This window comes from Mixophyes fleayi, chromosome 11 (genome assembly GCF_038048845.1).
Source record: "Mixophyes fleayi isolate aMixFle1 chromosome 11, aMixFle1.hap1, whole genome shotgun sequence".
Lineage (NCBI taxonomy): Eukaryota > Metazoa > Chordata > Amphibia > Anura > Limnodynastidae > Mixophyes > Mixophyes fleayi.
In genome coordinates, this window is record NC_134412.1 from 26514078 (window position 1) to 26529008 (window position 14931).

The 14931-nt window shown below is 39.7% G+C and overlaps 1 protein-coding gene across 1 annotated transcript in view; it reads right to left on the minus strand.

Annotated features, from left to right (window-relative positions):
- Positions 1-14931, minus strand: part of KASH5 (KASH domain containing 5) — a 52481-nt gene that overhangs the window by 13754 nt on the left and 23796 nt on the right. Inside the window, exons 10-12 of the mRNA XM_075191553.1 lie at positions 9458-9517; positions 5908-5972; positions 4381-4462 (exon numbers count right to left, since the gene is read on the minus strand). Of these exons, the coding sequence (XP_075047654.1) occupies positions 4381-4462; positions 5908-5972; positions 9458-9517 (207 nt within the window). The remainder of the gene's footprint in view (positions 1-4380; positions 4463-5907; positions 5973-9457; positions 9518-14931) is intronic.

Below are 14931 nucleotides of genomic sequence, written 5' to 3' on the forward strand. Positions count from 1 at the left end.
CTGTAATAAAGAAAATACCCCAGAGAGATATAGAGAGAGACATAGTGAGAAGAAGGAAAATATCTTTTTAAAGGAGATAAACAACTGTAGTCCTGACTGGAAAAATGCATCTTGGACTAAAAGGCTGATCATTATATGGCTAAGTAACATCTTATTATCTGTTTATAGATTTATCAGGACTCTGTATTATACCAGTAGTCAGATAGGGACTAGCTGGGTAGGCTTGAAGATTGTAATGTAAATGAACCCCTTTGCTGGACTGAGATAATATTAACAAGGGATTAGTGCAGGGAGAGTTAGTTATGGAGCAGAGACTGAATTACATGTATGAGAATCTGTGCAGACTACCTCACTATTCTTTCAGACACATACAAGAGAAATTCACAAACCTGTGGTGTGAGGGGCCTACGATATTGAAGTGACTATATGGTCAGGTCTAAGGGGCAGATGGTGAAATCCAAAGTGTAAACATAGGTCTATTTATGCTGCTGAACTTGTTTCATGTTAATTGTTTGATATTAGTTATATTTGCCAGATGATTGTAGTTTAAAGAGAGGTACCTCTTAGTAGTAGAATAATAGAGAAGAGAGAATATATATGTATGGTAGTATAGGTATTATATAGTACTATTTATTGATTTATATACAATTGTTTGTTTAAACTACAATTTATATTTTTGATTTAAAATATTGGAAAATCCCTTTGGAAGCTTATATCACACTAATAAATGTGCCAGTGTGGCTTCTAAAGATAATTCATGTGTGATATTATTCATTAGTGTGTGCCTTTGGTCCAGTGAAGGGGGGGTGGAGGGTTCCATGGTCTCCCTCTGGTGTAGCTACAACCAGGACACCACCCATAGAAGACCCTTCAGTAATCAGACCAAGGTGGAGGCACTGCGCAATCTGGAATACAAGGTACTTAATTCATTTGCAGACCACACACACAAATTGATATATACACCCTAATGGGAAAAAGGGGTGTTACAGTAAATATATCATGTAGAGTTCGAACATTTCAAACAAGATATTACAATTTTAGAAAGCAATGATGAAATACTATTTTTAATTTAGAATTGGAGGTTAAAACAAATGTAGGACAGCTAGATGAACACTATCAACAGTTACTGATACAGGCAAAATTACAAAGTTTGTCTGATCACCATAAAGCACCATATAAAGGAACGTAGCGCTGAACACCATTCTTCGTGCGATTCTTTTGGTGAAGCGATGTTTTGGTGTCAGAAAACACCATCATCAGAACAATAGTTGCATTGATAATGGTGTACAGCATTGTTTTCTACACTATTTACTTACATTTACTCACCGATATTTCAAACTGAATGATTCAATAAAGGCTATTCATTATCTTAATTGTGACTAATTCTTATACCCTTTTAATTACTTTATACCTTCAACCAGCACCGAAAATAACAGCGTCAGCTTCATTTTTGTCACAGACTGCGGGAGATGTCACAGACCGTGGGTGTTAACTCACTACCTGGTACTGGTTAACCTGAGTTCTGAGTCTAAATGAGTGTTAGGTCCTCACCAGGAACACCCACGGGTTCATACCCCTAGGCTGTTGCTGACACTAGAAGCATCAGAAATCAAGAGAAGAAACAGAAACGTAGTTGGAGACAGGACAAAGGTCAGGGCAGGCAGTCAAGGTTCAGTGTCAGGAGACAAGCTAAAGTCTGGGTCACAAACAGACAGAGATGGTTGGAAGACAAGCCAGGTCAGAAACAGGAGATTAAAGAAGCAATTCGGACTAGCAAAGAACAGCCAAAATAACATCCTGCTCAGGCACTGTAGATAGGACAGAGGTGAGCAGTGGCGCACGCAGGGGGGGTTTCTGAGTCTCCAGAAACCCCCCCCCCTGCGCTTACTAAGTGGCCGCTATAGCTGCACTGTCCTATACAGCAGCCGCGGCGCTGTCAAAGAAGCGTCCGCGGCGGTGCTGCAGTGTATACAGCACCGCCGCGGACGCTTCTTAGACAGCGCCGCGGGTGCTGTATAGGACAGCGCTGAAGAAACGGAGCTGCTGCATGCGCAGCTCTCGCAGGGGGTGGTTTTTTTTGGGGGGTCGGGGGAAAACCCCCCCCGACAATCCTCCGTTCGCCCCTGGTGAGGGTGCTCCTACGCAGAATAGGAGCATGCCCAGTGCTAGGAGAACATCAGCTTCAGGAAATGCCACCCTGAGCATGGCAGTATATGGCAATATTTGTCCAAAGAGTCTGATTAAACAACAGTTTGCATTGGGTGTATAGTGAGTGTAAATGTCAGGCATTTCAAATTCTATAATGGTCTAGACACTTTAAAAAAACTTGCAAATGTTAATAGTAGCTCATTTATATAAAGCAACTTGTATTTTTATGTGTATTGTTACTTTAAAGCCATCAGGGTAGGCATAATTGCTGAATGTGAAGGACAAAGCTATAAAATTTGAATGTTTGTCAAGAACACAAGTATCAGGGTGGAACAAACAAGCATGGGAGACATCTAAAGCACCATGCAAAACTAAAAGATGGGCATCATTTTATTGGAGATGATATTTCTGGATTTTCTACTACAAATGTTCATTTAAAAGGTTGCATACATGCCCTACACAACACACTAACCTAATAATGTCCAGCATACGGTTGAAAACAAGAACTTGTGTGATATAGTAAAAAGATTATATTCAGGGCCAGCACTACATAAGACGGTCGCCTAGAGTGCCAACATTTCAAGAGTGTCTAAAATACTGAATGAGTGACATCGTGCACTAATTTAGTGGTTTTATTCTTTCAAGTGCACCCCACACTGAGCAGTGTTTTATTTATTTTTTGGGGGGATTTAAATTAAATACACTCCCTTCATCATTGCCTGACGATGGGGAATAGTGGGTGTGTCTAATTACTTAAATTAATATGACTGCACCGAATGTGCTTCCTATACTGTGCTGTGATGCTGCCGGCGACTGCTGCTGCTTCGTACCCTCGACAGGCTGGCAGTGTGGTGCTGAGCTGTGGCATCACAGAGTAGTCAATGTAATGGAGTAGCTGCAGCCGAAATATCACAGGCAGCACTGACATCCCCTCCTCTGCCTGACCCCTCCATCCTCTGCTTGCTTCACAGCACCTGATGGGTAGGGGCATCATAACGTGGCCACTACCCTGCCACGACCCTGGATGTTTTTAGTATTATGTGCATAACACGGAGCACAGTGCCAACAATGAATACTGAGCATATGGTACAGCAAAGCAAAATATATTTAGCAAGTACAGTATAACAAAAGAGTAAATACTTTGCATACAAACCCAGTGCACAACATTTACTGACATATCAATAGAAAAACATCTCTATACCCACAATATACAGCTTTTTAGTAATATACTCAGAATTTCAGGCATATATATCATGTCTACTCTCCGCTCTTGGAAGATGGCACCATAACCTGGAAGTGCAGGTAGGTATAAAGATCACATCAAAGTCAAACCTTCTACCACTATACACACATCCCTTTCCATAAATGTTTTCCCCCATTTCACTAGTAATAAAATCATACTTGCTCACTCTCCCAGAATGTCCAGGAGACTCCAGAATTCCTGGTATGTCTCCCGGGAGAGGAGACCATTCTCCTGCATTCACGGCATTGCTCGTGGGCCCAATATGACACAATTCACAGAGCAGCTCCTCAATTATACTTCACCTCCCCTCCCCTCCCCTCCGTGAGAATACAAAGTAAGCAATTATGAATAAAATAAACTTTCACTTTTACTCCTAAAATACTGCTGAGATTAGGTTCATTAAGGCGATATACGCTGTAAAATGATGTGTTTCTGATGTACAGTATTTCTAACACATGACAAGTACATGTAAATACATGTGAAAATAGAAATCACTGTACCAAATTAGACAGTATATATTTGTGTTTTCACATCTGTTTATCTTTTGCTGCACTGCAGCACATTTTCTTGAACGCTTCTCGCTTCCATAAACTTATGCGCTTTGGCAGAAGTCTAGGCGCACATCAAGGAGAAGCTTGTGTTTATAATCTAGAAGAAGGCTGCACTTTGTCAATGACTGTCGATGATAACCTTTTGTTATATTGATGTCATACCATAAGCTTCAATGCATAAAGCTATCAGTTCAGTACCATCATTCAACATTTTACTTCACAGACCTTGTAAGTTGCCATGGAGACCATTTCAATTCATTCTATTTTCATTTAAGTCCCATTTGCAATAAGAATTTTAAATTTAACTTTCAAGGTAAACGTATAGAATCTGTAATCTCATTGCAGTGGACAACAATAATTTGTAGTAATTTTCTACAGCAAGCTGCGGCTATAAAAGCTTCCACATAATTGGATGTGCTAATGTACTACATAACTTACCTCTGGTATTTCTTCTAGCTCCTTACACACAGACTGGGCTGACAGAATGCTGGAACATTGGTTCTGGGTAAGATGTGAATGACTGTAAAGACATAGCAAAGAACACTTTTGTCAAGTGTTCGCAAAATATTTCTGGTTTGTCCATCATACAATAAATGTGAATTTAATGAACAAAGACGTGACCTTCACAGCTTTACTTGAAGAACTGTGGCATTATGAAAAAGATTACTTGGTAGTGAGCTCAGATTTTACTCATACCAGGGCTCCTTGTGGTGTGTCGTAGTGATGGCCATTGTTCCTTCTAAGCTGCGCAGTCTGGAAATTGTAGTGTTACAAAATGTATTTATCTGAATTCATCTGGGGGACACTGCTACTTTGGTATAGGACAGCTTTGGAAAGCACCAAAGGTAGCAGTATTGCCCAGCATGAAGAAAAGAAGATTTTTGTACGTACGTTAAATTAATTTCTGTGATTACATTTGGGGATACTGCATTGAGTATAGGTTTTTCCTTAGATACAATGGTTTTTGTTTGATCATTATGAGCTATCCAATAGGTTTTGTTACATAAAAAAAACTGAGTTTGTGATGGTATAGAATCGGGAGGATCTTCAAGTTGATAGCTTTCAATATTTCAAACTAAGTGCCTACTCCTATACTCCAAACTAAGTGAGCCCTCCTATACCCAAGGTAACAGTGTCCACCATTATGGATGAAGGAGAAAAATCTTTAGAAACAACTTAGATACATTGTTTCATACAATGGTGTTTTGATACACACACATATACACCTGTTTGGATGTGCATCGTTTTCACCTGCTAGAGAGCAAGTGCAAATACACACCAATGATGATGACTTGGCGTAAACAAACTGATGCAGAGTCATACACATACGGTCCAGCATATGGGTGGAAATACAATACTTTTGTTTGTTTTTTTTAAAAAAAGAAAAAATAATCATTTAAGTGCCTTTTGCCCCCAACTCTGTATCAGCTCCTATATGATTAAACCCTAGTCAAACACATCTGAAAATCTATTATGCAGAGTTGCAGAAAACACTGGATTCCTTAAGATGATCATTGTAAAATTTCCTGATCACTCAGGTTACAGGGAACACTAGGACTGGGCCCTATCAATTTATCTTACTTGACACATTCACCTCTAAAGATATTTTTTATAGTTTATCCAGAAGAAATCTTAAAGTACTTATTGCTCTCATCAAGTAGCTTCTGGGGAAAAAGAAGCACATATGCACTGATAATCAAGTCCAAAAGTAGTTACAGTATAAGAGATGGAATCCATGCCCCTACTTGTAAAGCATGAACAGTTTAAAGATACAATCTTACTTAATGTCTGTGAGCACCAGGCCAGCGTCTCTGCACTGCAAGCAGTTCCGCAAATGATTGGAAGTAACGTAGTACAGCTAAATGCCAACATAAAGGCAAAATAATAAATCATGGAGTAGCAGAAACAACCAAAAGTTTTCATCTTCAGACATAAAGCAATCTGATTTCTGCTCTGCCAACTTACATAGCCAGGTCCTCATGGGTCTGTGAAAGCTGTTCTTCTAAACGATTCTTTTCAATATTAAGTTCCTTGACAGAAAAAAATAAATAAATTAAAAAAATCATGTCCTTGTGTAATTATTTAATTGATGTGCACATCTGCCATTACAGAGCTGTAGATCATCAATGGTAACATGATATGTAAACAATAACAGAGTTTTACTATGCTATGTACTTGCAGACATGTATTCCATTTCAACCTGACATACACTCGAGACACATACGTAGGTGTCTGCACATTATGACAATACCATCTACCATTAGAACATGTTTGACTGTAAGGCAATTTTATGCATTTTACATACTTAAGAATAGTGATAACTGCTTTAAGTGTACAAGATGTACAGTGGTCAGTCATACTCTATAGTTCCACCTGTGCCATTTTGCATTGTCTGCTATTCAGATCATAGTGAATGGATCATTAAAACAAAGTGTTTTGGGGATCATATCATACAATGTGCACCAGAGGTAAAACTTGTTTGTCTTTGGCTGCTCTTTTCAAAACTTTGATAAACTTGATACTTTTAGAGGGGCAGAATACAGCCCCATAACTATTTAGGGGAGGATCTGGTGATTCTGGCCAGCTCCCAAGAGACACCCCCCACTCTGCCTTTGTGGGCCTGCACGGGAGCTACAATGAAGTACCTGCAGTGTACCAGCGGGAGCCACAGAAGGTGACCTGTCATTGCCAGATCCACCTCACCCCTGCGCCCCGTACCCCTTGTCGTTCTGTCACTGCTTTTAGGATAAAGTTACCCTGGTGTTATCCATAGGGACATGGAGGCCCGTTAATTTAATCTCTTGGGCCCACTAATATCTTATATCATCCCTGGTCTGGGCCATTTGTTTCTAGACAGGGAACATTCAGTAACAACATTTGCAAAACTGGGCTACCTGCAGGTGGATTCACACACCTTTTATTACTGGTTGAAAAACAAATATCTATTAAATGTTTATGATTCATATGGGCAGAATCAATTGTCCGCGATGTTCCTCAGAACATCACGGCTGCACTTATTTATCGTTACTACAGTAAAAAGTAACTGTCAGTTTTGCTCCCACCTCTATGGAGCGCAAGCAAAAATGAGCATTACTTCTGTAAAAAAAAGATTGAATTCCCCCCTAGAGTATATAAAGTAGTTTAAAATCAAAACAAAATTTGTCGAAAATGCTGTTAATGTATTTTTACATTTAAAAACAGCATTTGAATCATATTTCTAGCAGTGTGTGACATCTTTGAATCAGTCCTTCGTAGGTTAAGAATGCAACACAGGCAATGTCACCTGACCAAATACACTTGAGGTTCAGTTAAATTATCTGACATAAAAATTTCTATGTCTCATGCTGTCTAAAAATAGAGTCTGTGTGTGTTTGGTCAATTTAACGGCATCTTTATTGGGAAATTAAAATTTTCACTAGAACTCAGTGATGTATATGTGACATATTTCCATCCAATGCATAATTAAAGAGAGTATTACAGAGAAAGCCTGTCTTTGTAATATGTTTCCCCGCTATGTAATATGGTTAAGTACTATAATATATACATAACTTTATTCTAAACCAAGAATTTCTTACAGCATTCCAGTAGACAATTATATATCCTCAAACCTTCACAGACTATCCCAGTCATTGATAGCTGTTTATGTTTTCTTGCATGTGTAATCAAAAGGGCAAACATGGAAAATTGACAAAAAACAAACACAAATAACCCGCCCCCCCCTTCCCACGCACACATGACCACCCCCCTCCCCACTTACCACCCACCCAATCCGCATGGGCTAAAAATTAAATGTCACGTGAGAGGTTAAATCAATTGCTTTTGAGCTCTGATACATAGTAATGGGTAAAGACTCTGAACTAGTGCTTACACACTCTGAAAATGCAATCATTACTATGTATCAGCGCATTAGCAATTACGTGCCGCGCCTAATGACTTAAGTGACATTACCCTATGTCACATAAGTCTACTGAGTTTTTCCCTCCAGAGACATTTTTTTATTTAAATGGATGGAGTTTGCTAGAGAGTGTCACACAAAGCAGTTTTGTATATTGACAGCTGTTGAAAAGTTGCCAGCACCTCATGCAAGAAGTACTTCATAGACATTTATGTTATTTCATCTGCACACAGGTGATTGAAGAGCCACTGAAAATCTCTTCATATACTATTTAGAACTTTTCAAGCAGCATTTTCCATGCCAGCATGAAAGACATTAAGCGGTGTGAAATGTATATCTGATCCTATATGTTAATTTGTTTTCAACTACAACACAGCAGAAAAGAAGAACTGCAATGTGTGCAGATTATCTAACCAATTGTGGAATATGAATAAAATCTTTGTTTGTTTACCCACAGACCACAGAGGAATGTACAGCACGGTGGCTAAGTGGTTAGCACTTCTGCCTCACAGCACTGGGGTCATGAGTTCAATTTCTGACCATGGCCTTATCTGTGTGGAGTTTGTATGTTCTCCCCGTGTTTGTGTGGGTTTCCTCCGGGTGCTCCGGTTTCCTCCCACACTCCAAAAACATACTGCTATCAAAATTGACCCTAGTCTCTTTCTCTGTCTGTGTATGTGTATGTTAGGGAATTTAGCCTGCAAGCTTCAATGGGGCAGGGACTGATGTAAATGAGTTCTCTGTACAGCGCTGCGGAATCAGTGGCGCTATATAAATAAATGATGATGATGTTAGAGAGTTTTATGTTATCTCTCTGTGCAGCCTATGAGAAAACATCCGGGGAGTTGAGCCCAGCACCTCTTTGCTTGCTCCCAGTCTTATTTTCTGTCCTTTCCCTCATCCCAGTCAGAAAGGACAGAATGCCCAGCCTCCATGGATGTCCCACATATTCCTTGCCAAGCTATTGTATTGTGAGAAGATTATCACACCACAGTAAACGGAACACGAGGGATCTGGGAGGAGATAAAGGGATTATGGGGGAGAGAATACAAACAATGGCAGCTATTTAAATGGCGAGCTTTGCAAACAGAGTTACTGCTACCATGATAGAAACTAGCTAAAGCCCTTTATATTCACATTAGGCAAACACAAATGAAAAAAATAGGTAGGTGACCCTTTAATATTATTACAGGTTTATAAGTGTAAACATATTGTGTGACAAATATAGTTTTACATTGCATGTAACATGTGAAAGGAGAGCACATTATGGGGCATGTGACTTTAAATCTAGCGTTTAGACATGTCCGGCACAAAGATGTGGTGTCAGCATCATCATTAATTGAAATCTTGATCCAGGCCTAGGGGACGTGAAAAGATGTGTCCCTTAAAGGCGTACCTGAAAGATATGTATAAAACCCGAGCATAAGGGGCTGCAAATATAAGATTTACTCATTTCGATATATGGGCGTACTTTGTGTGCTTGCGCAATAGGAGAAAGATTATGCAAGTCACATCCAACTCTACAATAAGCTATATATATAGATATTTCAAAAAGGTATCTATAGATGTTTAAATGTCTATATGCATTCAATATGCATTGTACTTTACCACCTGACCTACCTCTAACAGAAATGTGTGTTCTTCCACTAGTCCCTGTAGTTCTTCTAACTTGAGAGTTTTCTAGAAATGTGCATATAAACAAAACCGATATTCATATAACAAGAATTAATTATTTGGTCACTGCGGTTTGCTAATTTTTATTAAGGAAACAAAAGCAGTTGCTATAAAATATTCATGACTACCATATGCATTACATTGATGAAGAGATACAGCTTACCTATATTTTGGGAGCATAAAGACTTAAAATGGAATTTTGGAAGTACCATCAATTGTGATAGCAGGTCCTGTGTAATCTTTGCTAAACATTTCAGCTGCTTCATGACATGTGTTCTTTATTCAAGCGGGTGCAAAACTTCTGGAATAATACAGTAAAAGTGTCCACCAGGAAACACTGTTCTCTCTAAGCTGAGCAAGGACAGTGTTCAAAATGTAACTTGCTACTATACATCCATTGTTCATGGTTGCACTGAACAGGACATTCATGAATACAGCTCTTGAGGGGAAATCATGGCTTCAGGGAGATCCCGGGTGAGGTGGGAGTGCAGTGGCGGGGCTTGACAAATTGCATTAATTTGGCCCCGCCCCTAAATGATTGTCACAATTTTGGCCAATTACAGCAGGGGTGGGGCTAAGACAGCGCGATATTTGCGTCATTAAGCCCTGCCCCATCACTTATCTATTGCGGGGGTGAGAACTGGGACATTGCCCTGCTTTCCCGGGAGCCCGGCAGGTCTCCCAGAAATGCGAGAGTCTCCCGGACATTCCGGGAGAGTAGGCAACTATGCGTTAAAGAAAAGCAGCTAATGAATCTCTAGAGACTGAAGTGTCTTTTACATTTCTGCCTCCATTACTGAAGTCATGTTGTCTTACCTGTCAGTCTTTGATTAAATCTTAGTCTCCATGAAAATGGCCACCTCCATAGGATCAATACATGGACATATCACACAATTTCTGAACTGTGTCATCATGCCACAGATGGCGAAGCCAACCACGTCTTGTACTGGCTCAGCATCAGGGAGAATGCCAGACTCTTCAGGGAGTGAGGGAGATCACCACTATTTCAGGGAGTCTCCCTGACATTCAGGGAGAGTTGGCAAGTATGGGGTAAAGTTCTCTTTAGATTTACTTTTATCTAGTTAATTTCCAGATTAAATATAAGACATTATAAGACATTATTCAATTATCCCAAATAGGTCATATTTTCAGGATTATATGCTGCAACCCAATCATCTATATTTAATCACCTGTTAATATTAAATTTAATCTTTCAACCGTGGCCTTTTATAGAATGTTGGGAAAAGAAAAATACTCTAACTGCTGCAGTGCTACATACAGCAAAGGTAATGGTTTAATTAAAGACAAGCAATGCCAAACCAATTTGATTAGTTTCTATGCGGGAGGAAGTTGTAAAATGGATCTTAACAATGTAGTTGTTGAGAGATCTTTGGATTTCAGGAAAACATTTCATACTTTTCCTTATCATCTGAGTTCTAGGACTTGAAGGAAAATATGTATATAAATAAATAACTGGCTGAAGGACAGATATCAACAAGTTGTTATAAGAGGAAGGTGTAGTGGGGTACCACAGGACAGTATATTTATATTAAAAAAATGTATCATCAATATTTTTAATGCATTGTAAATATGTTTTAACAAAATAACAATATTATGCACATCATTGCATTATAAGTAGAAAACAAACATAGGTCAAATATGCTATGAGGCATGTGGAGACTCATTGAGGCTAAAAGGTCATTGCTGAGAAAAAACATTGGGGTCTGACATGGGTAGAACCTCTCCATCAGTAACATATTCATGCCATGGAGACCATTTGATAATAGGGGAGGGAGTTTAAGTCGAATAAAGTATTTCTAGAGTTTACATGTTAAAACTGATCTGGATTATAGACATTATTTTATGTAAAGTACGGGGCAGAGGGTCTTTCCAATTTTGGGCTTTTGGATTGTTGCAATGAAAAATCCCCAAACATATCTAGCGTGTTTGGGGATTTGCTCAGAATAGTAGTGTAGGAGAGCGACCTCTGGTTAGGGCCCTATATTAATATTAAAAACTAGGCTATATTTCTTCAATCTTTTTTATTAATAACCTTGCAGTTGGTCTAAAACAAAAAGCTGAGTGACAGTATACATACAAAGGGGAATAAATCCACAAATCTGCATTTCCTGTTAAATACTCCAGGCAGGTTAGTTTAGAGAATCCAGATCACATAATCCTAATTTCTGCCAAGTGGAGTGATACACATTATTCTGTCGGCAATTTAACATCTGAAACTATTTTGTAGAACGCAATCTCACATACATTCCAGACAAAGTTTAAGTACGTACATATTTTACATTACAACCAAAAAAACAAAAAAAAAATATGCATTGAATTTTATCACAGTTTTTAGCTATTTTGTGAAAGGATTGGATATTGTAGCAATACTCCACACTATTGAACATGTAATTATTCTGAAGCTTTGGTGACATCTACTGGCTGTTTCTATGAATAGTTTGTACAGGTTTTGTACCTTAGGACTTTAGTAGGATTTTTTCTCAAAATATGTTTAGAAGAAGCGAACTGGTTGAACATATGATGGGGCTAGTTTTGTGAGGACATATGTTAGTCACCCAATTCTTTGATAAAAGTGCTGCCTGGCTCCCCCAATTCTTATCCTCTGACCTAACTTACCTCATCCTGCATAATCTTAATATCCCTTTTGATAAACTCACCAACTCTGCATCCACAAAACTTCTCTCCCTCTCTTCTTCCTTTGGCCTCTCCTAGTGTATTTCCTCTCTCTGCCACTGTAGTGGTCATTCCCTTTATTTTGTCTACTCCCACCTCTGTGCTATCTCTGATTTTTCCAATTCACCCTTCCAGCTTTCTGACCACCACCTGCTTTCTATTCTGCCCCTACTCACCGCCTGCATTATCACCCAAATCCACACACACTCTGCATCATCTTGATGCTCTTGACCTGGTAATCTTTTCATCTACACTTGAACCACTCATTTTTCCTATAACAGCTCTGTCATGCCCCAATCTGGCTGTCTCCCTGTAACTCCCACTTCAGCCATTGACTCTGCCACCACTCACAGTAAAAATTGCTTCAAACTCCACCTGTGGCATTCCAAGCAGAAATGTTACTTGCAAAAGTGCTCTACATCAGCTGAGCGCAGCTTGAAGAAATATTGGTCTAACACTAACTTCTTCCACTCTGCATAAATATTTTCTATTTACTGCTCTTCCCTTCTCTCACTAAACAAACCTACTTTGTCTCTTATTTCCACCTAATGTTATAAACCCAACTTTCTGCTACTTCAACTTCCTCCAATGTCCTATTTATTCTCCTCTTCCCTCCTTCCTTACAGTCCAAGACTTTGCCACTTCAATGCCAAAATAACACCAATTATCAAGACATCTACTCATGCCAGTCCCCATCCACTTTACTCACATCCTACCTCTCTATCCAACTGACCTTTTTGTCCCCACCCCTACCTCATCCACACTCTTTTATCATCTTCTCCTGACTCTACCTGTGCCCTTAACTCCATACCTCTCATCTTCTTCACTCTCTCTCCAAACGTATGCCTGCACCTAGTCCACCTTTGAAACTTGTCTCTCTTTACTGGCATGTTACCTTCATCTTTTGAAGGTAAGATGCCAGTAAAGAGAGACAAGTTGAAAAGGTGGGTCATCTATTAACACGCTCTTGTCTCACCTATGCTCAAATGACACCTATCCTCTTGTCCCTGCCTCTCTCTTCAACTACCACCCAATTACTGTTAACTGTCTCAAAAGCTTTCTCTCCCTCCTCCACCCTCTCCAATTAGACTTCTGTCCCCTTCACTCTAAGACTGTCTTCACTATAGACACCAATGATTGTCTCTTTACCGAGTCTAAAGGTCAGTTCTCATAGACCTCTCTGCCACTTTAGATATCGTGGACCACCCTCTTCTCCTGCTAATCCTTCATGACATTGGCCTTCATGGCACCATTCTCTCCTGGTTTACTGCTTACCTTCTAGCTCCTCATCCTCGACCCTCTGCTATTCTCACTGTATACCTACTTCCATGGGGAACTAATCAACTCTTCCAGAACCACTTCCATACTGATGACATCTGAATCTACCTCTCCTCCCACAATATCCTCTTCTCTCCTTTCTTGTGTGTCCAGCTGTGTCTCTGCTATCTTCTCATGTCCCAATGTTACCTAAAGATCAACATGTCTAAAATTGAGCTCATTATCATCTCACCTCCCTCTAGTCTCCCCACAACTCTCACTCCATTGACAACAGTACACTCTCCTCTGTTCCTCATGTCCACTATCTTGGAGTTATACTTCACTCCACCTTCTCCTACACTCCCCAGATCCAGTCTCTCACTTCCACCTTTGAAACATCACCAGGATTAGACCCTTCCTCACTCTTGGCTAACACAACTCTTATCAACTATCTCATTATCCCACCTTGATAACCACAACCTACCCGTGTGGCCCACCACACCTTCACCTGTCTCTCCTTACTAGAGTCTATCCTGAACAAGATGGCAAGACTCATTTTCCTCTCCCACCACTCTGCTTTTTCCTCCCAGTTCTGCCAATCGCTACACTGGCTCCCCATTCCCTATAGAATCCAAATGAAACTCATCTCTATCGCTTATAATAGCCTCAACCTACCCCCCCCCCCCCCCCCTCTTCTCCTGTCCTCTTCACTCTGCTAATAAATAGCGGCTCAACTCCCCACTTATAACCGTAGAAAAAACTGGACTGGGTCCACCTGCGCCACCACTTAGAGAGCTGCCCTTTGTAAATCTGGCCACAATCCCAAACTTATAACTACTTCACACTCCCACCTCATAGAATTTCGATGTACCGCTCCACATGAATAGAATCCATTTTCATGTCCAATTAGACTGTCCACCAGCCCCCAATCGTTTAAGCACTCCTTATAATCCCTCCAGCTCTTCAAAGTCTAATCTAACTCACTTTCCTCTGGCCCAACCTGTCTTAGCCTCCCTATTAGGTTGTAAATATATATTAATATATAAGACGTCAATATGAATATACGTTAATATATTCACAGAGCCTAATGGTAATATATATATATATATATATATATATATATATATATATATAATTGGCTAGTGAAACATTGAGCACACAGGCAGGTCATACTCTATAGAGCCATGGGCTTATGATACTCCGTAGGGCCGCAGGCTAGTGAGTCTCTGAGAGGACAGGATTTTCTTTAGGTGCACAAGTAAGTCTTCTGACAGAGGACAGCTCTGTATGACTCATGTACGATAAGCCTGAGAAATGTATAAACTACATATTTTATTTTATTTTAAATCTCTACTCTCAAAGGCTAAGTTGCCAGATCACCTTGCTAAATGCAACAATTGCTAGATAACCACATATTCCTGGCAACTTTTAGTTTGATATGGCTAACAAAAGTAAGTTGCCAATGGTGT